Source organism: Abramis brama (assembly GCF_963993115.1).
Source record: "Abramis brama genome assembly, chromosome: 3".
Classification (NCBI taxonomy): domain Eukaryota; kingdom Metazoa; phylum Chordata; class Actinopteri; order Cypriniformes; family Leuciscidae; genus Abramis; species Abramis brama.
Genome location: NC_139965.1, coordinates 31469099 through 31494317, shown reverse-complemented (window position 1 = coordinate 31494317; position 25219 = coordinate 31469099). Strand labels below are relative to the sequence as shown.

General features: G+C 39.0%; 1 protein-coding gene across 1 annotated transcript in view; it reads left to right on the top strand.

Annotated features, from left to right (window-relative positions):
- Positions 1-25219, top strand: part of otog (otogelin) — a gene marked incomplete at its 5' end in the record, with an annotated part of 40054 nt that overhangs the window by 9701 nt on the left and 5134 nt on the right. Inside the window, 35 exons of the mRNA XM_084109636.1 lie at positions 472-617; positions 1589-1721; positions 2476-2653; positions 2774-2898; positions 2978-3190; positions 3763-3928; positions 5168-5242; positions 5438-5481; positions 6891-7056; positions 13463-13570; positions 13833-13971; positions 14095-14229; positions 14620-14763; positions 14891-15010; positions 15844-15960; positions 16067-16223; positions 16647-16673; positions 16806-16973; positions 17633-17911; positions 18018-18135; positions 18256-18335; positions 18715-21128; positions 21244-21421; positions 21517-21665; positions 21800-21889; positions 22020-22206; positions 22295-22515; positions 22607-22745; positions 22884-23072; positions 23157-23366; positions 23718-23822; positions 23910-24014; positions 24208-24309; positions 24834-24932; positions 25112-25152. Of these exons, the coding sequence (XP_083965762.1) occupies positions 472-617; positions 1589-1721; positions 2476-2653; positions 2774-2898; positions 2978-3190; positions 3763-3928; positions 5168-5242; positions 5438-5481; positions 6891-7056; positions 13463-13570; positions 13833-13971; positions 14095-14229; positions 14620-14763; positions 14891-15010; positions 15844-15960; positions 16067-16223; positions 16647-16673; positions 16806-16973; positions 17633-17911; positions 18018-18135; positions 18256-18335; positions 18715-21128; positions 21244-21421; positions 21517-21665; positions 21800-21889; positions 22020-22206; positions 22295-22515; positions 22607-22745; positions 22884-23072; positions 23157-23366; positions 23718-23822; positions 23910-24014; positions 24208-24309; positions 24834-24932; positions 25112-25152 (7067 nt within the window). The remainder of the gene's footprint in view (positions 1-471; positions 618-1588; positions 1722-2475; positions 2654-2773; positions 2899-2977; positions 3191-3762; positions 3929-5167; positions 5243-5437; positions 5482-6890; positions 7057-13462; positions 13571-13832; positions 13972-14094; positions 14230-14619; positions 14764-14890; positions 15011-15843; positions 15961-16066; positions 16224-16646; positions 16674-16805; positions 16974-17632; positions 17912-18017; positions 18136-18255; positions 18336-18714; positions 21129-21243; positions 21422-21516; positions 21666-21799; positions 21890-22019; positions 22207-22294; positions 22516-22606; positions 22746-22883; positions 23073-23156; positions 23367-23717; positions 23823-23909; positions 24015-24207; positions 24310-24833; positions 24933-25111; positions 25153-25219) is intronic.

Genomic DNA, 25219 nt, shown 5'->3' with positions numbered 1-25219 from the left:
CTTTAATAACCATTACAACATTTCACTTTGCTAAGCTGAATATAATATTAATTAAAAGGCTTGGCATAAACCCTAAACTATCATTCAGTAGTTTGGCATCAGTAAGAATGAATTATTCATGTGACAATTAAAACTTTTATTCTAGAAGGATGTACTAAATTTATTAAAACTGAAAGTGTGTTACGAAGGATTTTTATTTCAAATAAATGCTGTTCTTTTGAACTGTCTATTCATTCATTAATCCTGTAAAATATATAATGGTTTCCACAAAAATATTAAACAGCACAACTGTTTTATTATGATAATATATTATATTATTACTGTTTCTTACTGTATTTGTGACCAAGTAAATGCAGCCCTGGTGATCATAAGAGACTTCTTTCAAAAACATAAAAAAATCGTATCCAACCCCAAACTTTTAAACGGTGGTGTACCCTATTTTTTATTTTTTACTTATTTTATTTTTAACAGGGGAGTGCTCTGTGACAGGAGATATGTTCTTCCAGACATTTGATGACCGCGTTTACACATTTCCTGCAACATGCCAGTACGTTTTAGCCAAGAGCAGAAACTCGGGCAGGTTCACTGTGACCATTCAGAATGCACCCTGTGGAGCCGTAAGTCCCTCTGCACTTTCATGCTATCCGCAGCAACACAAACCTCAAGTAATAGCGCACAAAGGAGAAAAGACTTAAGGCATGCCAGATGTAGCATGCCAAACCTTTATTCACCACGTTCCAGAATTGGTCTAGTGTTGTGATCTAAAGAGTAAATCTGGTGGCTGGAACACAGCTTCAGTAGACAGATTTAAGATTACAGCTTCTAGATTTGTGTGATTAGTCAAGCTATTGGCATATCAGCAGTTAGAGTAGCTGTACTTGTTAGTCTGTAAGTTAAATTAGTCGCTAGATTAGGCACGAATAATTGCACAGCCTTTCTTTCGGCTAAAGTTTCATTTTTGGGGTTGAGATGAAACGAAGTCTTAGATGAGCTTGTACCGAGATTAGACCCTGTTTAACTCTGACAGATAAAACATGAAACGACACAGAACATGAAGAGTTTCTTCCCCTCAAAGCCTTCCTTTCCTGAAGCCCAGACCTGCTGATGCTAAAACTCAACACACAGAGGGCAGTCTGGTGTATGGTGTCACTGTCTGGACTCTGAACAAGCTATTCTGCTTATCTGAGCCTCTGAATGACAGAGCCAGAGACTTTGTAGTTGCTGATAGAGAGAGCGAGAGAAGAGAGAGCGAGAGATGTATTTCAGTAAAGCGACTGCTGAAAGATCCCCGCATAGGCACCTGTTGGTAGCATCCATCATTTCCTTGAATGGAGCGATTCAGAGTCCGAGTGGTTTATCTCCTGTGAACAGCTCTCAGTAACTCATTCACGAGCATAAATGCTTAATTCCTAAACAACATGATTACTGAATTAGTCAAAATGGAAAGCGATGATCCGATAGGTTTGTTTCCCTGTGCAGACATTCATCCATTGTGTTTGATGCGGTAGTTCTATAGCTGCTGATAATATGTGTGCTTGTATGGGACGTTCTGACTCCCTGATTTAATTTCCATTTGTTATGTCTGCAGAATCTGGATGGTGCTTGCATTCAGTCAGTCAACCTGATGTTGGATGAGGACCCACGTACTGAGATCACAATGAGCCACAGTGGAGAGGTTTTTCTGGCCAGCCAGTTCAGGATCTCGCTGCCGTATTCAGATGGTAATGTACTACAGCTGCACTGCAATGAGATGGACATGGAAATGTGCTGTAACACTTCCAAAAATGTACCAATAAGTACTACTATGGGCTTTCCAAGGACAAAAGTACCTTGGCCAACCATGTAAATACCAACTTCATGAAATTCATGAAGTACATGTATTTGTCTTAATATTACCATGTGATACCATGGTAATGCTTCATACCTTTATGTATGGGAATTCTTATATTAGTAGGTAAATCTATATCTGAGTTTTAATCTATTACCTTAAATGTGTTCCTCAACTGAATCTGGATACAATTACAGATTACATACAGACACATATCCATCACACTGATGTCTAACCGTAATGTTTGGTTTTGTGTTTTACTCTTTTAAAGTAATTCTTCAAAGGAATAATTTACCCAAAAATGAAAGTTCTGTCATTATTTACTCTGTTCACGCTCATGTCGTCCCAAGCCTGTATGACTTTCTTATATCTGTGGAACACAATAGAATATATATTTGAGACATGTCTCAAACATGTGTTTTTTTTGTCCATACAATAGTAGTCAATGGTAACCAAAACTGTTTGGTTGCCAACATTCTTCAAAATATCTTCATTTATGTTCTGCAGAAGAAAGAAAGTAAGAAAAGAGTAAATAATGACAGAATTTTCATCTTTGGGTGAACTATACACAATATAAAAATAACAATAAAAATGTCTGTCTGTTATTCATTGTTCTTCATGTGTTTAATAAACGGATGTCTTTTCAGATGTCTTTCAGATCCAGGAGCTGTCGTCTATGTTTGTTCAGGTGAAGTCATCGCAGGGTCTGCGGCTGCAGTATAACTGGAGGGAGTTCAGGCTGTACCTGCAGTTGGGAGAGCAGTGGAGAGATGATACTGTGGGGCTCTGCGGAACCTTTAACGGCAACATTCAGGATGACTTCCTGTGGGTTTCACTCTACTTCCTGCTTTATTTCCCCATTTGCTGTCTGTTTATGCTCATATTTAACTTATTCTCCAACTCTTCTTCAATTTGTGAGTGAATTTTGTTTATGCGTTCCTCTAGTGCACCCTCTGGCATGATTGAAAGCACGCCATACTTGTTTGGAAATGCATGGCGTGTGTCTTCAGCGTGTGTGCCACGGCCCAGCTTACCCCAACTTGATCCTTGTGACACACACCAACAAGCAGGTGACACATTCATCTTGTTTTGCATAACCTAGCACCTTTTTAGGCTGCTTGGCTTAAATGTCTTTCTGTGCGATTTCAGCCTCTTATGCAGTTGAGAAGTGTGACGTGCTGACGCAAGAGGTGTTTTCTGCCTGTCATGAGTATGTGAGTCCGGTGGCTTTTCAGCTACAGTGTCGTGCAGACGTCTGCAAATGTGGAGCACCGTGCCTGTGCTCCATCCTCGCTCACTACGCTCGCACCTGCAGGAGACACGGTGTCATTATTGAGTTCCGCTCACACCTGCCGGAGTGTGGTGAGTCTAACACAAACTTTTTTTTTTAAATCTCTTATGCTGACAAAGACTGCATTTATTTGATAAAAAAAAAAACTAATGCTATGAAATAATATTAAAATATCTGTTTTCTGTTTGAATATATTAATATTCAATATTAATATAATATATTAATAATTTGTTCCTGTGATGGCAAAGCTGATTTTTTCAGCAGTCATTACTCCAGTCTTCAGTGTCACATGATCCTTCAGAAATCTTTCTAATGCTGATTTGGTGCTTAAGAAACATTTCTTCTTATTATTATCAATGTTATCATCTTATTGATATATATATATATTTTTTTATCTTATTATTATCAACAGTTGTGTTCTGCATTCAAAAGCTTCAAAATTCATTTATTTGTCCAACAATGTAACATTTTGATCAATCAATCTGTCACTTTTGATCAATTTTATGCATAATTGCTGAATTTTTTTTTTAATGGTAGTGTACATGAGCCTCAGAACCTAGCTAATCACTAGCGCATTCACATTTCCATTGTGCATGAGAATAAAATGTGTGTGTGTCTGGCCTGTGTGTAACTGTTTTTGCAGTCGTCTCGTGTCCGTCTACTATGGAGTATGGAGTCTGCGTGTCTTCATGTCAACACCGCTGCCTGTTTCTGTCCCTTCCACAGCCGTGTGGAGATGAGTGTGAGGAGGGTTGCGTGTGCCCGGAAGGAACATACTTCAACATGCATACACACACCTGTGTGCCACGGTAAAAGTTAAAATATAGTTATATGAACTACTTTATGGTACTTTATAGTGCTTTTTTTTTTTTGGTGCTTGGCTATGAACTGCTTCAAAAAGATTTTTACATTTGGAACAACATGAGTAATAATGACAGAAGTTTGATTTTTAATGAACTATCCCTTTACAACTTTGAAAACAGGGTTGTTCCATTACATTTGAGGATTAAATGGAGTTCCAAATGAAACTTCATGAGAACCATGATCATCTAATTCTGTCAATCTCAACACAAAAACTGCTCTCTCCCCACTACCACCACCTCAACTCTACCTTTTCTTCTATTCACTTCTGTTATGTAAAGAATATTATATATTTTTATTTTTATTAATGTAGTAGAGCTAATGTCGAGGCTTCTTTACCTTTTTTTAAGTTATTGTTTTGGTCTTTTTTGGATTGAACAATGTAAAGGAGACAGGAAGCAATGGGATCGGGAAAGGACTCGGGTCGCACAAAGCGCTACTGCGATATGATCACAAGGCTATGGCTCCGACAAGCTTGTTTACCTTTAACTTACTCAAGTTAAAGGCATTATATGACCTTGTGAAATGAATAAATATGCAAAATTTCCTAACTCAAAGCCATCCTCATTTTTTTAAACATTAGCTTTGTGACTGTGACCTAGATTGAGTTATTTAGTGTGTGTGAGAGTGAAGTTATTTGCAGTCCTCTTTTAAGCAGGCTGTAAAATGTTATGGGCCCAACAACCTCGGGTGTTGTATAACGCTTTTAGCCTCATCACCCTCACAAGGGTTCACTTCCCTTAAATGTCCCGTGTCCCACTGCCACATACTCAGCGCGTACTAGAGTTACAGCACTCACGCTGGCAGAGGCTGAGAGAAAATCAGGGGTGTGATAGAGGGTGACTTTGGCCTCTTTCTCTACTATAGACTCAGCCGCTGCACTGTGGCCTGTAGTCTCTCACCTCTAACCCAGCTAATATTAGTTCAACTCTTTTAAACAGCTCTGAGAGAATTTTTTTTTAAATCCCACAGGGTGAATCCACTATGTTCATCCTCACTTATTAAGCATCCAATGTCTTGTGATTGGCTGTGCTGTCATGTCATGTGTCATTTTGACAATGTTAGGTTAGGACACTGTGTTATAGTTAACTAAATTGTCTAGAATTTCAGACAAGGGGGGGTTCCTTGCATATGATGTTACATAAATTGGTTCTGAGTCGAATACTTTTTTATATATTGTGGTACAGGAGTGAGTGTCCATGCAGTTTTCTCGGTGCTGACTACTCTCCTGGAGATGTGATCATGACATCATCAGGTGTACAGTAAGAGTGCCTTATTCACTCATATTAAACATCACCACACTGTTCATTATATCACTTTCCATTATTTCTCCATTATATTCCTAATAAAAAGTATTTTTTTGTCAGGGCATACTGTTTTATCTCTGTATATCACAGCAGCCCAGTAGAAAACACTCACTGCCTCACATCAGTTAAAATCTTTTTTACCATCAACAGAATTTGCCAAGGTGGAAAACTCGTTTCCCAGAGCTCAATTATTGGTGAGTCTTGTATTTCAGCATCCTGATGTCGTTTACAAGTGTAAAACTCTTTGAATGTCTGCAGTGTTTGCAGTTTGTTCAAATTTGCATATTTATAGTGCTGAGGCCGGTTGCACTACCTGGACGTAAAAAAGTTGAGTGTAAGCTCTACACTGGGCTTAGCTACGTCCAGCCTTCCGATAAATATTTACACCAACTAAAACTACGACCAGGCGCAATTACGCCCAGCGTAGATGATGCGCGTCCACGCTGACACATTCTACTGCAGTTATATTAAGATGCCATTCAAACTTTGCTATTAATAAAGAACTGACATGCTCATGACATCATAACAAGTGCACCATCTGATTTCAATGCGTAAACATTGCCTAACAAGTCAGCGTTTTTATATCTGAACTCCCTGTAAAATGCAAACGCCCTAAGCATTTAAATAGTTATTTATTTAAAGTCAGGAATTGTGCCTGCTTATTAAAAGTGTGAGCAAGTGTACAGGCCTAAGCTTTCTGCAAATGTCAAAGCACTCATTCTGAAATCTCAATAGAGATTTATGTGTTTTTAATGTGCATACAACTTAATTCACATTGTAGCTTACAGTGATTCACATTTGTTTTGTAAATGTTATGTGTTGGATAATATTGTTCTTTTTAGTACAGTAACTTTTATTTAAATGATTGGCTGGCTTGCTGTGAATGGACTTAAAGCATAGGCCTACTGTCCCTCCGTGAATGGTATACAGTTTCTACCAGTAACCCCAGATATATGTTCGTATTTAATATTTAATATAACATAATTACATACAGAAATTTTGTTAGGTCAGCTGTTACCTGTGTCGGCAGTGCAGTGTGCTGTAGACAGACCTATCTTAATGATTGCTATAGGTATAGCCTATCCTGCGTGAATTAACATTACTGTTCACGTCCACAGTAACAATTAATTCACAGAGATGAAATTAATATTTTTCGTGTTGGAAAACACACTTATCAGAATAATTTCTCTTAAGCTTGTGTATATTTTTTAGTTAAAGCTCTTAAGTTATTAAACAATTTTTTCCATTGTGTTTTATATGGGGGGTTCCTTGAATAGATATACATTGTTGTTTTTGTTGAATACAAAAGTAAAAGAGTGAGGCAGGTTCATTGCGTTTTACTGTTAAATTGGACTTTCGTGTCTTTATTAAAATCAATAGTCCGAAAAAGTCAAGACTTTTCAGTTTACACCTACCTTTGACTAGGCGTAAGATTTAGTTTCAGACGTGTGCTATGCCTAGATGGTGCAACAGGTATTAATTTTACGCAGGACTTTTTTTTTACGCATTTTACGTCCAGCCTAGTCTTACAACCAGGTGTACGTCCAGCTGGTGCAACCGGCCCCTTGAGTTCAGTGTGCGTTGTCTTTCTCTCCTTTCTCAGATACCCTGTGCCCACCAGGACAGTTTTATGAGGACTGCGGGAACCGAGTAGATGACCCTTCGGCCAGTAAAGGTTTAGCCTGTGAACAGACCTGTGAGTCGTATTTGCTGAACCTCACCTGCTCCACTCATGAGCCGTGCGTTCCTGGCTGTGTTTGTCCCGCAGGGTGAGTGGAGTCTTTGATGTTTGCATTCTTGGTATCTGTTATCACTTTCAAAAACATACTGGGGTGGACCATATTCAAAAACCAGTGGCAACTGGACCTTTGCAATATTTTACAAATGGCAGTAGGCAAGAGACAAGAATCAACACGAAACTTCTATAATTTAAATTTCAAACACTGTCAGTCACATACACTACCATTTAAAAGTTTGGGATCATACATCAAAGAATCCTGAAAAAAAATTATCACAGTTTCCACAAAAAATATTAAGCAGCATGACTGTTTTTAGCAATAAGAAATGCATAGTGTTTCTTCTACTACTAAACTACTTCTTCTTCTACTGCATCAAATCAGCATAATAATGATTTCTGAAAAATTGTCCCATTTGTTGTCCATTTCAGAGCTCACCCAATCATCACAGAGAAAACAAAAATACATAGATTAAAAGCCTAATGTCCAATAAACAATCAAAAGGGACCCACAATGACATGTTTAGAGCCTCTTTTCAAAAGAACATTGAGTTTTGCTTCAATATACATTAACAGGTACAAATACTGTATCTTCAATGGACTCTTGCTGCAGTGTCCATTGAATCCTATGCACATATTGATAAGTGTATCATGTTGTACGAATTTGATACATGTTATATGCTTCTGATTGAATTTTATTTGAAGGCACACCAGTTTTAAAAAAAAACACGTGACTATCATGGTACTTTATTGTAAGTGATGCTGCTATTGTGCCATTTACTACTCAGCTGTTTTAGGGCCTGTTTACAACTGTTTTCTCTGAACGGATAGCTATCCGATCGTTAGAAGACCAGGTGTAAATGCCCTTCCAAATGCTTTCGAGATGGTTTTAAATCCGCCAGCTCAAACCACTCCAGCAGGTGGTCTGAGGCGCTTTCCAACCAAAACTGGACAAGTGTAAATGCATCGCTCTCTCTCCTATTGCGGTCTTTGATCTTGAAATTAGCTGATGATAAATAAAATGCAGAGCCTATCTGTTACTTTTATTGACGTGAACACCATTAAAATATGCATATAGCATGGGAATTGAAGATCGGATTTATATTTGTTTTGCGGAGACACCTTTATGTGGCAAAGTGTAAATGTAACCGTTTTAACAAATCAAATAGCTATCCCTTTACTGAGTTCTAATGTGATTGCTTTTGGTGTCATCTATTCAATGACTCTCAGTTGCATTTTAGCCAATTTAAACACTTTTACAGACACTGAGGACTCTTTAAAAGTACAAGAGTATGTTCATTCCTCTGTTTTGGTAGTATATTTTTTATATTTCTAAAGGTTAGATGTTTCCGTGGTTGTGTGTGATGTGGAGGATTTAATTGGTGAATGGCTGTGTATTTACGTGTGTGATGAGGCAGTGATCCATGGCTAAGCTTAGTGGGTGGAATCGCTTGAGTAGCGTCAGGAACTACTCATTTCCATTACACATGCATACATTGGGATTTTTAGCTAATCTGGCTCAAATATTGTTCTCAATTAAATTCCATTCACATATTGAATCAAACCTCCTTTAACTGGCAGATGCAGACCGTTGACATACCAAGCAATGTAATGTAGATTTGCAGAAGCACACAAGCCCCCCAGGCGCACTTTCACGGACTGATGACATTTTGCTCTACATGCTGAGGTCTCACTCGGATGGTGTCTGCCGGAGCAGGTGATGATGTCGATACAGATCAGTTAAAGGGTCTCCACTGACTCAGTGGGAACCTTTGCTGCTGTCTACGGCAGGTGAAAAGAGTTCTTTGTAGCTCAACTTCACTTCCCCTTCTTTTTTTTCCCCCTCACGTCACGTTCCCACTAAAGGGGCCTCAGAGAGCACGACTCTTGCTCTATAGATGGATTTTTGTCATCTGATACATTTAATGCCAGTGTCTACACAAGCAAACTGAGGTTAAGTGCCATATCACAAGCTTAACTTCCTAAAGCCATCCTCAGCCATAACAGCATGATAAGACCTCGTCTCAGTTATCCTCTTACCAACACCACAACCAGCAACAGAAAGTCTGGGAATATGCCATGTTCTGTTTTTTTAAAGTTTTTTTTAAGTTTATTTGTGAAAGATTTTTGATCTGTGAGATTGTAAAGGGATAGTTCACCCCAAACTGAAAATTCTGTCATCTTTGATTCACCCTCAAGTTGATGGGCCCGATTGACTTCCATAGTATGAAAAAAAAATCTTCTTTTGTGTTCAGCAGAAGAAAGAAATTCATACAGGTTTGGAGGGTGAGTAATTGATCACAGAATTTTCATTTTTGGCCGAACTATCCCTTTAAGCAGCTCATATTGTGTTCACAACACAATTTGATTTGGTTTTTGCAGAAAGGAGTGTCTGCTGAACACTTTCTTCTAAATATTTGTGTTAAATGGATTCAACTATTAAGGTTCGAGATTCATTTAATCTCAAAATATATAACAGTTCTCAAATTATATTATGACAGTTGTTTTTACTGTTACAATTTTGATTAAGATAATATATTTTTAAAGTTTATTATTATAGATTTTTATTTAGATGTTTAGTTGAAATGAGTATAACACTTTGTTGTTAATGCTCAGATCTCACTAATTCTGAATTACAAAGGCAATCCAATACTCTCAATACAAAGGGAAACATTCTCATGAACATTCAACAGTCACGTAGTGAAAGGGCTGTGAGGTCACGGATGTATCTGGAGAGCAACTGGAGTCTCCACTGCACACAGAGGGGATGTGATATTTTAGATGGCTGAGTGTGTGTGTGTGCGTGTGATTCACATTCTTCTGACTTATTGACCTTTTAAACAGAAAACAGTTACACAAGAGGATCATGGGAAAGAAATATCATGGCTGAGATTCTGTCATGAGTGTTTAATAAATTCCTGCAACTCGATAGTTTGGCATCTGGGCTGGTGTAAATATGGCACAAAGGCCCCTTATGCCACAATGAGAAGTAGTGATGATATTATTGATAAGTCTGGAAATGACGAAATGCGTCATGCAGTACGTGTGGTCTAACATCATTATCGTGGAGCAGTGCAGTAGCAGCAGGATGTTATATACAGGATGTAAAGTAGCAAAGGAATGTCCACAACAGGTGTGTCAAAATCATATTACATCCTGTTAATAAAGTCATTTATCATGTATCTTGATCTATAAATGTTTAGATATTTGTACTGGAAAACAAAGCAAATATACTTTGGCCGATTTTTTTTTTGCAGTGCAGATGGAGGGCTGTATTGAACTGAACATCACCTTACACATGCAGAATTTTTGTTTGTACATACTTATTGTTCTGTGTCTCAAGTAACTGTGAATCATTGAATATTTTAACATATTTAGCAAAGATAAGCTTAAAAAGAGATGTAGAATACATTGCTGATTGTCAATCTGCTTTTATACATTGAAAGCACCTTAAGTGACTGTAAAAGGCAGAATGTAAAGTATTTGATTGTTTGCCATGTGGAACACTGTCATGAGCCTCTTGACACTCTAGACCTTTTCCAGGGAATTTCCAGCAGCCATACTCTTCCACACACAGACACACACACATACAGTCACAGTCACAACCTGTCTTATTCATAGAGCAGTGTCTCACTACCAACCAACAATATAAATTGTGTGTGTGTGTGTGTGTTGTATGAGTGTGTGTAAGCTGTGTTTGATATGTGAGCTAGACCTTACATGCAGGATGAATTCCTCAGTGCACCTGTTCATGCGCAGAAAATGAGTTTGCTATTTACTGAAGACAGGGTTTTCGTCTTTCTGTCTATTATACATGGTCACCCCTGTAAGGTCTGCTTCTACTTTGTAGTCTTGTACTAAAGTTTTCACTTTAGTTATGTCTTTAGTTACGTTAATGACGTCAACTGCTGTATAACAAACATGGCATCTAAAGACTATACTGTTGTTATTCCCTGGAGTTCATCATGCTCTAGGGTTCCCTTACACATTTATGCACATGCGCATACATATGCTAAAATATATAGACTGAAATGTATATATATTTTAATGGAATGAAAGATATAGAATGTACTGGATGTTAGCTTGCTAATTATGCTTAACAGCATGATCTATTTATGTCATTCTAACAAGAAACTATGCTTCTAACCACAGCTCAAGAGCTCTAGTTCAACCACATAAGATTGAGATGTTGTTTGCCAACTGGAACTATGATTTCAGGAAACAACAAATCATTGAACTATGTTGATAACGACAGAAGCTGGCTGATGATGCTTTGGGGAAACACACCCCAGATTGGTTACTGGCCAGTGGAACTTTTTCTGTAACTTTAAAGTTTGTTGAAGATGTTTCAGCATAGTCTGACTTTCACTCTGTTTCTCTCTGTCCATTAAGCTAAGGGTGATGCTGATACCCCTGTCTCTCATGGGAGCAGCAGGTATAGGAGTGTTTTTGTGAGCAGGGGAATTCCTGCACTAATGAGAGGGAATAATTACCCCCTCCTCCACCCCTCAAGCAAAGTGGTTAATGGCTGCGATGCTTATTTACACAGTAAACAGGTGCACAGCTGGATCAAATTACTGATAAGCTGCTTAAAGACATTCCTGTAGTCCATACTTCAAAATCAGCACTTTTTCATTTGTCAAGATGAAAAGAAAGAAAGGAAACTATAAGAAAGGAAAGCCATATTTATGTTTCTGTGCTTTTGCTGTGCTCTGCTGCAGACCTTCAGCTTGTGTGAATACAGATGTTTTCTGAACAATTGTTTTCTCTCTTAGGGTTAGGGTCAGGTTTAGGGTTAAGGGTTAAGGTCAGGGATCAATGCAGATGACCTCTACGTCTTCTTTAGTGTAATGCATCTCACTGGGTCTGAGGTTAGAGCTCTCACAGTGAAAATGATGCCACAGTTGAGTCTCTAAAGTGTGTTTAACTCCCTGAAGCCTTTTGATGGCTCATTGTATGTTCACCCAGAGATTTTGCTTTCATTTCTATTCACTTTTATTTCCATGCACTTCAAGATTTACCAAAAACTTTGACCTTGTTTGAACTGAATTATCTGCTTCAATATTGTGAGTTTTTGTTTTCATTTCATATAAAGATTTTTTGTGATTTGTGTTTAACTGAGTAATGTAGTTGTTGTCAATGAGTTGATATAAATTAGAGGAGTGAACATTTCTGATATACTTAGCCAAAACATAAAAGTTGAACGTAGTACTCAAGATATCAGAGTGTGATAAGCCTTCAGTCAGTTTTTCAGTGATATTCTCTCTGTTGAATTTTTGTGAGATTTGCTTGGAGGAAATCTGTGAAGTTTGTGTTAATGAGTGTCAGCATGCAGTACTTTTTGTGTTGCATGAAAGGTCTGAGTTTATGTAAATATGTACGTACTGCGGGTATTTGTGAAACCATGCTCATACAGTATAGACCAGGGTTCCTCAGATCCGGTCCTGGAGGGTCACTGCTCTTCAGAGATTAGTTCAAACCCTAATCAAACACACCTGAACAGGCTAATCAAGGGAAACTGGGAATATCGTCTGAGAATATCATCTTGCCTGAAATCCTTGATACACAATATGATTCTAAATGTGGCGAAATGTCTGTTTGTGTTCATAATACTCCATGTTTTAAGAATTCAGTCTGCTTTGAATCCAATTTTTATATAAGATTTGACAATCAGTGTTTTAATGACTGCCACCCGTATTAATGAAATATGAAATGATATCCCATCACTTGTGCTCAATCCAAGGCATTTCAGTTTACTCATCCCGCAATTCATTTGAAAACAATTATTATAATTTTGCACACAAAACCTTCTTTTTCAGTTTTTCTGTAATTTCAGCCCTCAGAGTTTTTGTTTGAGCCATGGTTTTATTTTCTCAAGTCTGCTTTGTACAGAGAGAGAACAGCATCACTGGTGCATGAAGATAATTGGTGAGCAATGGAGTGTGTGATTGTTTAGTTATGGATCCATCTCTCTGTCTCTCAATTAATGCATGCAGAACAGGAGCAGGTGATCACTCATTCTTTGATGGCAGTAAGTGATCCAGCGTGCTGGCTGTGGGATAAAGAGAGCTGTTAACGCCTGTCTATCTGGGGTGTAAGTTTACTCAGTTCTAACAGACAGTGTGCTGGGAACTCTCAGAGACCCTCGGGCCAATGGAAATGATTCACTGCAATATTACAAGATCTTTATCAGAGACAGAGAGAGAGAGAGAAGCTCTTTGGATCTGTGAGAATGAGAATCGGCTGTTTTTCTCATGTGACCAGTGAGATTTTTCTTTCATCCCTCCACCCATCCAAATATTCTTGTCTCAGGCAGAATCTTCAGAGTTCCTGCATCATATACTTGCATGGCTTCTGGACTCACACACAGTACATGTACTCAGATGCATTTACACATGCATTCTGTGCGCTGTTTCAGTATATGCATCTGTGTATTTCAGGCTCCTCAAACATGGTGATGAGTGTTTTGAGCCACGTGCATGTCCGTGTTTGTGGAAAGGGAAAGAATATTATCCAGGAGACAGAGTATCGTCCCCATGCCATCAGTGGTGAGATTACATTAAGTCACATTCTGTGGTCTTTACACCAGGCAGCTGCTATACTACATTTTCAACTACTAATATCAAAGATCATGTGGTCACTTGAATTTTGTTAAATTCATTGATTTAGAATGCTAGGAAAACAATTATACGTAACACAGTGACATTTTCCAAATTTGTTACAGACATAAAATGTTGTAGAAACTTTAAAAGTTAAGAGAGGAAATGTGTAGTGAACTGTTTTTAGGATCTGAATGTGAATGTTTTGCAGTGTGTGTCAGCATGGCACGTTCCAGTGTGAGTTTCGCCCATGTCCGTCAATGTGCACTACTTACGGAGATCGACACTACCGAACGTTTGATGGGTTCCTGTTTGATTATATTGGTGCATGCAAGGTGTACTTAGTCAAGGTGAGCTTTGAGCAACAGATCCAGATATCCCATAACTCACTCTTATCAAAAGACAAAATGACTGCATGTGTTTGCATACGTATTGTAGTTGAATACTAATGTGTGTTCCTGTGTGTGCGTTAGAGCTCGTTAGATGCAATGATGACTGTCACAGCAGAAAATGTTGACTGCTTTGAGAGTGGCGTGATCTGCAGGAAATCTCTCCTCATCTCTGTGGGTCGTTCCTTCATTGTGTTTGATGATGACACCGGCAAACCTGTAAGTGAACTTTTCTGTCTCATTCACTCTCTCCATAACTTGTCATAAAACCTTACTATTGTTACACATAAACATATTCTAATTATGCTATAATTAAAAAGCAATGCCTACAGTTGATGCCCTAATAATTATTCAGGAGGTTTATAATATGCCCCACCCACTTTCAGGTCGTTCCTACGCCCCTGGGTATTGGTGAATATACTTTGGAGAAATATATTTTTAATGCAAGAAAGGAATGATTCCTTTGAAACATAGTGCAATTGAATCATAGTGGCGATATAGTTTTGCTTGTGCTGCATCTGTAACTTATGTTTCCTGAAACATTGGTTTGGTGTGAAATGACAATGATAATCTGGTTGATAATAATCTGTGAATATGGTTCATGTGCAGAATCCATCCAGTGTGATTGACAGGCAGAGAGTATATATCTGGCAAGCAGGATACTACACCATTGTGCATCTGCTTGGGGAAGACCTCACAGTGCTGTGGGACAGAAAAACCACCGTACATATACAAGCTGGACCACGCTGGCAGGTAAAAACACACACAAAGAGGTGAATGTGTTGCTGGTGTAAACTTGTAGTTTTGAGCAGCAAATCGTTAATTTGCAGAATTTTGATTACCTTACAAGTTTGTATTTGTGTGTTCATGATATTTTTAGGGCAAGCTTACTGGTCTTTGTGGAAACTTTGATCAGAAGACAGCGAATGAAATGAGAACACCAGAGAACATCGACTCATCAACACCACAGGAGTTTGGCAACAGCTGGACAGCAGCAGAGGCATGACAAACAGACAAACACACATACAACACCAGTCAAATGTTTGGAATAATTACGATTGTTTTGTGTGTTTTTGAAAGATGTCTCTCATGCTTACCAAGGCTGCATTTATTGGATCAAAAAGTACAGTAAAAATAGGAATATTGTGAAATATTATTACAGTTTAAAATAAGTGTTTTCTAATTGAATATTAAAATGTAGTTTATTCCTAAAGGCCAAGCTGAATTTTCAGCAGTCATTACTTCAGATCCTTCAGAAATCATTCTAATATACATCCTTGCTGAATTAAAAAGTATTAATTTAATTTAAAAAAAAATCTTACTTACCCAAAACCTTTAAATTATAGTGTATAACTGTTTTCACAAAAATATTAAGCAGCAAAATTGTTTTTAATATTGATAAGAAATGTAAGTGCAAATGTAAAAAGAAATGTTTCTTTAACACCAAATTAACATTTTAGAAAGGTTTCTGAAGAACCAAGACTGGATTAATGGTTGCTGAAAGTTCAGCTTTGTCAGCACAGGAATAAATTACATTTTAAAATATATTCAAATAGAAAATATTTTTTTCAAATTGTAATAATATTTCAAAATATTATTGTTTTTGATACATACATGAATGCACCTTAGTGAGCATAAGAGAAGTCTTTGAAAAACATAAAAAAAATCTTAAGTATTCCAAACTTTTAACTTGTAGTGTATGCAAAACATGAATACGTTTGTAGATGACTAAACATTTGATTTTGCCCTTCTGAATGTCTCAAATCTGGCGGTAGCTACAATCAATCAAACACTGTAGTATGACTGTCTGTTTGTGTGTGCATGTCCCATCAGTGTGTGAACAGTCCTGATATAAGGCACCCGTGCAATCTGAATCCTCTTCGAGAGCCCTTTGCAAAAAGACAGTGTGGGATTTTGCTCAGTGAAGTGTTCCAAGTCTGCCACCCTGTGGTAAGTTGATCACCTCTGAACATTAATGCTCAAATTCACATCAAGTCGAAATGTACATGTGAGTGAGAGAGGGTCTCTGTGTTTAAAGGTTTTTCATGCTCTATAGGTAGATGTCACATGGTTCTATATGAACTGCCTGGTGGACACCTGTGGCTGCAACCGTGGAGGAGACTGTGAGTGTTTCTGCACAAGCGTTGCAGCATATTCTCACCGCTGCTGCCAAAAGGGAGTCACCATTGATTGGCGCTCCCCTTCTGTCTGCCGTAAGTGACAGTCAATGTAATAATAATGGTAACACTTTAGTTTATGGTCTAATTCTCACTATTAACTATTTGCATGTATATTACTAGGATATTGGCTGTTTATTAGTACTTATAAAGGACATATTAATGTCTTATTCTGCATTACCATATTCTACATCCGTTGATCCTACCCAATACCTAAACTTAACAACTACCTTACTAACTATTAATAAGAAGTAATTAGTAGTTTATTAAGGCAAAAGTCATAGTTTAGTGAGAATTGGACCCTAATAGCTTACTGAATAAACTACGGTGAACACACATTCTTCTAAAAGACAATGATGGTCAGAAGGAAGAAGGAACTGAGCGATATATACTACAGTTTTTCATCATATGCTTTATTTTTATGCTATAATGAGTAATACTATCTTCTTCCTCTTACAGCTTATGACTGTGAATACTACAACAAAGGTACATCTGTAATATTGTGATGATTATAACATTCATACATGTCTGATACATATTATATGTTATATTATATAAATTATATATTGTTATAATTTTTGCAATTGTGCATGTGTGTGGGAACGCACATGTTCATAGCTTTAGGGAAAGGGCCACTGAAGCTTTTGACCTACAGAGAGAGAGGAACAATGTTGGCAGCCAATAAGACAACTGGACTGGTGTTCCCAAAAAGAGAAATGACCAGTACTGATGAGATCCTGACGCTGTTCATGATGACGCCAGGCATCAGCAAAGCCAGAACACATGGTTAGTCAGTCAGTCAAAAGCATACAATCAACATTTAAAAATGCTTTTTATTAAAAAGTCCCCCTGTAGTCACTAATTGTATCCCTTAAAACTCATCTTTGATCACCAAAATTACATATTTAAACGTTTTTTTCCTTAAAATAGCTTGAGTGTATACACCCTTGCCTCATTTAGTATATGTGATTCTATGATTATGCAAATTAGCCCCGACCCCACTCACTCACACCAGCTCAGAGATCCACTCGTTGACAATCACACGTTGCATGATTGGTTACAAGGTAGTTTGTGATGTAAGAAACACCAGCGATTTCAAACCGTGTTTTTGAGACTGGTGGTTCACTGTACTGGTGGTTTGAGACTCTTTGGTTCACTGCAGTTTTAAGGGGAAAATACTTAGCAATGGTGGTGACTTATGAATTTGCACATGGTTTGTCTTAAAGCATATTAAAAACACCACATAGACATTTAAACAACATTAAAGGCTTGATTCACCACAGGGGGGACTCATACTGTATAAACAGTAAAACATGCAAATTTTTAGACAAAATCTAAAAATGTTATAACACAAACCTCCAACTTATTTTCTTAAACAAATGATTTATATATTTTTTTATACATCGTCTATGTATATACAGTTGATAATGTTGTTAATGCTGCAGACTCATCCCTGGTGTCATTTGAGGCTGCAGACAGACCAAACTACTTCTTAAAAGCAGAGCGCAGTGGGCAGCTGAGACTGCAGAAGTGGGAAGAAACTGAGGCATTCTGGGATGCAGCTACATTTGTTCTTCATAGAGACACCTGGATCTCCGGCTTTGATTCGCTGGAGTCCCTGGCAAAGCCAGGATTTTTTCTGCATTTCATGCTGTCCAGACTCCAGCTCATGAAATACAGTCACTCAGATCGATACCGCCGAGCTACTCTTTTCAAACTGACAGGTCAGCATGTGGCAACATATCTGCAAACTTGCTCAAAATCACAAAGAAACATTAGGCCTATCACTTGCTTACCCCATTTTTTCCCAAATCATTATTTTTACTACAGGTGGCATACCATACTATCCAATGGGTCCTCGATGTCAGTGGAGGTATGAATCATGTGTGAGTCCGTGCTTCAGGACATGCAGTGACCCGTCAGGTCTGAGCTGTGCCAGCATCCTGAAGTAAGAGCACACACATTCATGCATGCAAACACACACATTTGATTTATGCAAATATCTACAAGTATCTAAATTGTTTAAGTGTATGGTTAAGTGATATGGCTGTCATGCACCTTTCTATAGGGTTGAGGGATGCCTGCCTCAGTGTCCAAGTCACATGGTTTTAGATGAGGTCACTCAAAGATGTGTCTATATGGAGGACTGTAAGCTACTATTTGTGCTTCTTCTATTGCTAAATCTGGTGTAAAACAAAAACACTCACAATACTATTTTTATTGTAATGAGATTGATGCTATAGCTAAGTTTGGGATTTACTTCTATAATCATTGTCAAATGAGGTAGTGACAGGTTTGTAAATGCTATTTCAACTAGCTCTAATGCTAACAATCTTTGAGTAAAACAGACCACTAGTCAGACCACTAATTATCAATGGAGCAATGTAAAAATAATATTTAATTTGTATTTTTATTGCCATAGTAAATTCAAGCTCCAGTTTAGCTACCTTAACATAACACAGTTAGCTATATCAGTTTAAATTAGCTATTTTGTCCAGTGTCTAATAAATATTGCATTTGTGTTTAGGCATTAAGCCTGCTGTTGCTCCTCCATTCACGCCACCCAGCACTGCCATATCATCAACATCCTCAGAACATTACACCTTGAGTGGCCCAGCGGTGTCTATGTCACTCACATCTACAACAGTGCCAGAGAGTAGCGCCACTGCTACTATACCTACAGCACACAAGCCAAGCACTGCAATGCTTACATCTTCCCCTTTCAGACCTGAGGTGGTGGGAACCATTACCACATTAACAACATCCTCTTCCTCCCCAAGCCCACTGGCTTCCAGTGAGAGAACCACTAAAGCATCAAGCATCACTCACACTTCCTCGACCACATTGCACACTAGACCAACGTTCATCTCAGCATCTCCCTCTGGCACCTCCACAACAAGCAGGCCAACAGAGTCTTCAACACTACTGACGCGTATGACAACTATCTCCTTACCGCCTACTTCTAGTCCTGTTCTGTCGTCTACCTCAGGTGAAGAACAGACCAGAGTAAGCACTCTACCTGTGCTTCCAGTCTCGACCAGCATGAGCTCCACAGAAGCCACTTCCCCAGCTGTAAAAATGTCAACTCCCCTCACCTCTAGTATTGAGACTCCTAGAGTTTCAGAGATCCTCACACCTACTGAAAAGACCACTACTCCCACTGTGACTTCTAGTGGCGGCACACAGTTTCCTTCTGAAACCATCAGAACGACAAAGTTCACATCACCATCGACCACGACGCCTATATTAGGATCGAGTACCTCTGTCACCACAGACAAATTTTCCTTTCCAACGACTTTACACACTCTGAAGACCCCTGAGAGTCCTTCTGAAACCCAGAAGCCTTTGGACATCACTACCATTTCCACTTCCCCTACAGATATTAAAGTGTCAACAACTCAAATTTCAGTGAAATCCACAGTTTCCGCTTTTCAAACACCAACTTCACCAACTCAAACAACACCTTTTATTTCTTCAACATCAACCTCAGAGCAACCCGAAACTTCAAAAACAACACTGTCTTTCTCCACAGCTGCTCCAGCAACTCTCATCACCACAGTGTCCTCTCAAGCTCCTACATTTATGCCAACAGAAACCACAGCAAAAACAACCTATCAGTCAACATCTGTTATGTATACTTATCCTGATGTTCTAACAACTGATAGGACATTACAGACAGATTGGAGAATGATCCAAACCACGTCAACTCCATCAGTATTTCCAGAGACATCCCAAACCAGTGTCAGGACAACAGAGACCCCACTTACCACCTACACCACCATGCCATTCACCTCAGCGCCTACAGAGGAAACATCAACACTGCTCACATCACATGTGTCACCCACTGACAAGACAACTTCTAGAGTTGTCTCCGCTTCTACTACAGTGGGCCCTACAGTGTCTCACTGGAGTTTAGTATCTACCACTGCTCTCCTTACAGACAAAGTCAGCACATCGCCAATTCCTCCTCCTTATTCTACGACAACTATGACCACCACACCTGCACTGCCTGCGATTTCTCCAGCTTCGCCATCTAAACTTACGATGGCAATATCAGTATCTCAAGGCCCAACAAAAACCACAGAAACAACTGTCACTTCTGAGATACCTCTGCTTACATCTACTGCAGCTGAGAAGGAGATTGTTTCCACCACTCAGACATCTACAACTAGTCCTTTTAGTATACATTATGTCACAGAGACAACTAGGTTTTCACCTGACACAGATAGAGCTGTGCTGTCAACTACTGCGACAACCCAGACGTCAGCACTGGTGCATGAGACCTCCAGCACCCTTCCTTCCATAATGACACCAACATTCACAACCCTTGTCACACCAGCCCTGACTACACGGGTGGCTGTGGCTACCACGCAACGAGAAACACCACGAGTTGTAGCCACAACCAGCATTTCACCTCCCACGAGGAATGAGACGACATTGACAACACTGTCTACTATTTCTACAGATAAAGTGACTACTGTTTCCACATATACATCTTCCTCTAGTATCCCTGTTGCTTCTTCTAGCACGCTTACAACACACAGTCCTGACATCACTGAATTCACCTCTGGATTTACAGAGTACACAACTGAATCTGGTCTGACCACAGCACTGACATCATCAACTGGAACAACTACAACTCTAATGCCAAGTGTGGCATCAGTTGTTAGTCAGACTACCATTTCAAAACAGCCTCCTACTTCCTCTTCTGTTACTGAGAGTAGTTCCGTAACCAGTGGTATTCCCTCTACTGAGCGCCCTCTGGTGGATGAACCTACCACAGTCACAGCCATGCCACCTGCCTCAGACACTGCCCGAGCAACACTGAGTTCATCTGTAGTGACCAGTCATCCCTACACCATAGAAACAGAGCACTTGATGACAAGCCAGACACATGTAGACCCAAAAACTACTGCTGTCGAGCCAAGCAGAGTATGCACTGTGAGTCAATTATAAAATGCTTTTATATTTATATATATTTTAATTATTATTGTAAATTTTGATAACAAAAGTCTGCATTTATGTGTTAAACTAAATTATGTTTGTGTGTCTGTAGTCTCCATATTCAGAGGTAGTGGATGAATGTACAAAGCTCATTTGTGTCGGTGGCCAGTTGCTCCTCTTCAATAAGTCTCAGAGCTGCCCTTATGATCCTACACCCCCAAACTGTGGTCTGCTTGGCTTTGCTGTACTGGTCAATGGTGATAAGTGTTGTCCACGATGGGACTGCCCATGTGAGGAACACACATATTAAACTCATTGCTATAATCATTTTCATTCTGCCATTTGTTGATGTTTTATCAAAATATATTTTAATTTTGGCATGTAGGTCGTTGTTCAGTGTTCCCCGATCTTAATCTGATCACATTCGATGGGAAAAGCGTTGCGATTTATAAAGCTGCTTTATATGTGGTGACTCAACTTCCCAATGAGACCGTCAGCATCCTGGTACAAGAGTGCTCTGGACCAGATTACACCGTAAGATATGCACAACCTCACTTTAGCACCTCACAACTAAAGTGATATAAAAACTTTTAGTTCTACTTTTTACGTGTCTTTTTATTTATTTAATTTTTATATCAAAGTCTTGATATTGTTCTGTTTGTTTCCAGCTTGTGTGGAACTTTACCAATTTGTGTCTGGCAGCTTTAAACATCACTCACAAATCCAACGAAGTACTCATCAATCGTCTCCAGAGACGTGTGAGTATTCATCTGCTCGCAATTCTTGGAAAACTTGCCACCTTTTTTTAGTGATGATAAAATTGTGCCCGAGAAAATGATTATCGTGCCAGTCTGGCATATTTACATAAACAATGGGTTGTTTTTCCAGCTGTATGTGAACTCCAGGTATGCAAAGCCACGTTTTAAGAAGTTTGGTTTTGAGATTCTGGACACAGGAAACATGTATCTAATCCGAAGTCCAGCTGGTCTGAAGATCCAGTGGTTTCACACTACAGGCATGATGGTGATTGAAATGGACAGCTATAACAACAGACTCTCCACAATGGGCTTGTGTGGTACGAATCCATTAACAACAGATTATATGGACTGTAAAAATTATCATGTCATATTTTAATGACATGTTTCTCTTTGTCACCCGTCCAGGTAGTTGTGATGGTAATCCTCTGAATGATCTGACTCTGTCTAACGGTACAGTTGTGCCTGAGCAAGAGGATCCGGCTGTGTTCATCGATAGCTGGCAGATTCCCAACACCACCAGCTATGTCAGCCACAGCAGACGGAGGGAGGTCAACTGCACCACGAGCGACTGCTCTCAGTGCATGAGCATGCTGAGCAACCGTACCTTCACCATCTGCCATCCTTACGTACGACACACAACATGAACATCCCACCAATTCCAAACCTGCACCCACATGTGATTGCACACTACATTTCTTAACTGGTCTTTGTGCTCAGGTGCCTCCAGCAGTGTTCTGTGAGATTTGGGTGAGAGATGTGGAGTATGTGAATAATCCATGTGTTGCTTTGGCCGCTTATGCTGCTTCCTGCCACAAATTCAACATCTGCATGGAATGGAGGAGCTCTGATTTCTGCCGTAAGTAGTTACCAAGGCATATCAACATAGCTTTAAGTAGAAATGGTTTCCACAGCTGTATAGGGTGTTAAAATGCTATTTATTGATGTTATGTGTGGTGTGTATTTTACGGTAATGCTAGCATGTTTTTCTGTGTAGCATTCATGTGCCCAGAAAATCTGCGGTACCAAGCATGTCTGCCCTCCTGCACTGCACCATCCTGCCCAAACCAAGAGTTTGAGTTTGTCCCAGAGCAATGCACGGGCCTTTCAGAGGGCTGTGTATGTCCACAGGGAACTCTATTGCATCGGCCCTATTCTGCCCTGTGCATTCCACCCAGCAAGTGTGGTATGCTCCTTGTCTTTCTCTTCTACTGTATCTGTTTAAGGGCTTTTAGTTGTTAATAATTTGTCTTATGATATTTTTCTGCAGCATGTACTGATAGTTTTGGAACCCCACGTGCACTTGGAGAGGTGTGGAAAGCTTCCCTTGATGGCTGCTGCATGTTTAAGTGTGAGAACGACAGCATAGTGCCGGTGGAGTATAACTGCAGTAACATCCCTCAGCCAGTATGTACGCGTACAGGAGAGATTACCATCAACCTTGCAGATGAGAGCAGCTGCTGCCCTCACAAAGCCTGTGGTCTGTTATACAATTATTTCACACATTAATTATTTCACTATAAAAGGGCTGGGCAGAATTATGGTATATTCTACATACCTTGTACATCCATCACATTAAAATAAGACAACGCCTCTTTCATTTTTATGATTTAAGTCACTAGATTTTCCATAGAAGAACATCGTAATGGAATTTCTAAAACTTTCTGAAGTTGAATTTCCAGCCAAATGACTAAAATTTTTCAAACTGCCCAACACAATTTGGCACTGTACATGTTAATGTATATAATGTATTTGTATTCTTTTACTATTACTTAATAAGTTCAGATGCTTTATGAGGTTGTTTAATTTGTGCTTAATTGTTTTGCAACAGTTTGTAATCAGAGTATGTGTGAAGCAGCTCCTACGGGCTGTAAATATGGGGAGAAGCTGGTGTCATATTATAGGCAGGACTCCTGCTGTCCAGAATACTTGTGTGGTGAGTTTGGACATATTTTGTTGTGTATTTGAGTCTGTGTACTTGTGCATGCGAATGAGTGCTGTTTTTTTTGTTGTCTTTTTTCAGAGTGCGATCCAGATCAATGTGTCTTGGACATTCCTGTTTGTCGTGAGGATCAGACAGTGATCGCCACTCGCGCAGAAGGCAGCTGCTGTTTGGCACACATCTGCAGTAAGTCATTACCATTAATGTTAAAATCACCATTTGACTTTCTTTCCTCTATGGAACAAAAAGTGATAAATTGTACACAATATATATTTACATTCCACTCCTTTAGAAGTCTTCCTGCCTAACATTTGACAGGCATGTAATGTATTAAAATTTAAAGTGATTTTTTTATTTATTGTGTCTATTATTGTGTTAGTGTGTGACAAATGTTCTGAGGCAGCTCCAGTGTGTAAAGATGGAGAACTGCTGATCGTGGACACAAACAGCACAGAGCACTGCTGTCCAGTTTATCACTGCTGTGAGTACAAATACGTGATTAAACATACAGACATTTACATTTTTCTTTCTCTGTGGTAAATTCAGCCAACAAATGCAGTTAAAGTGATAGTTCACCCAAAAATGAAAATTTACTCACCCTCAAGTTTTTCCAAACCCGTATAAATGTATTTCTTCTGCTTAAAACAAAAGTATATATGATATTTTGAAGAATATGGGATTAAATATTATCAAAGTATCTTCTTTTGTGTTCAGCAGAAGAATGAAATTCATACAGGTTTGGAATAACTTGAGGGTGAGTAAATGATGAAAGAATTTTACTTTTTGGGTAAACTATCCCTTTAAGAATGTTGTGGAGCTTATAGTAAGCCAGTAACAGTAGGACAATACCAATACCAACAACCATTATATATCCGCAGTAGAACAAGTAGCCTAAACAGTCCTTAAGGTCCACAAACCAAAATAACTAAGGATTGCCTTCAAAACACCACATTAACTGAAACGGTGAAGTGTTATTGTAACTATGCTGTGTGTTTATGCATCCAGTGTGTGAGACCTCACAATGCTTAGACGTCACATGTCCAGTTGGCATGGCAGTAGTTTCCACAAGGATTCAAGAACAGTGTTGTCCATCGCAGACATGTGGTAAGTCCACCAACTCGGTAACAATGTGGTTGAGTAGTATTTGCATTAGTGTCTTTGTTCATGTATTTCAGCGTGAGAGTGCATCAGTATGTGTGTTGCTTGTCTGTGTCTGTTAAACTCTGCTAAAGAAACAAATGTGTGTGTGTTTCTGAAAAGACTAAAGCTCCTCTCTCTCTTAGAATGTGCATGTGAGAAAATCCTTCGTCCTAAATGTTCTCTGGTGAGTCTCCAGAAATTAATATATTCAAATTACCATGTATATTTTGCTTACATTTTATTATCCCGTT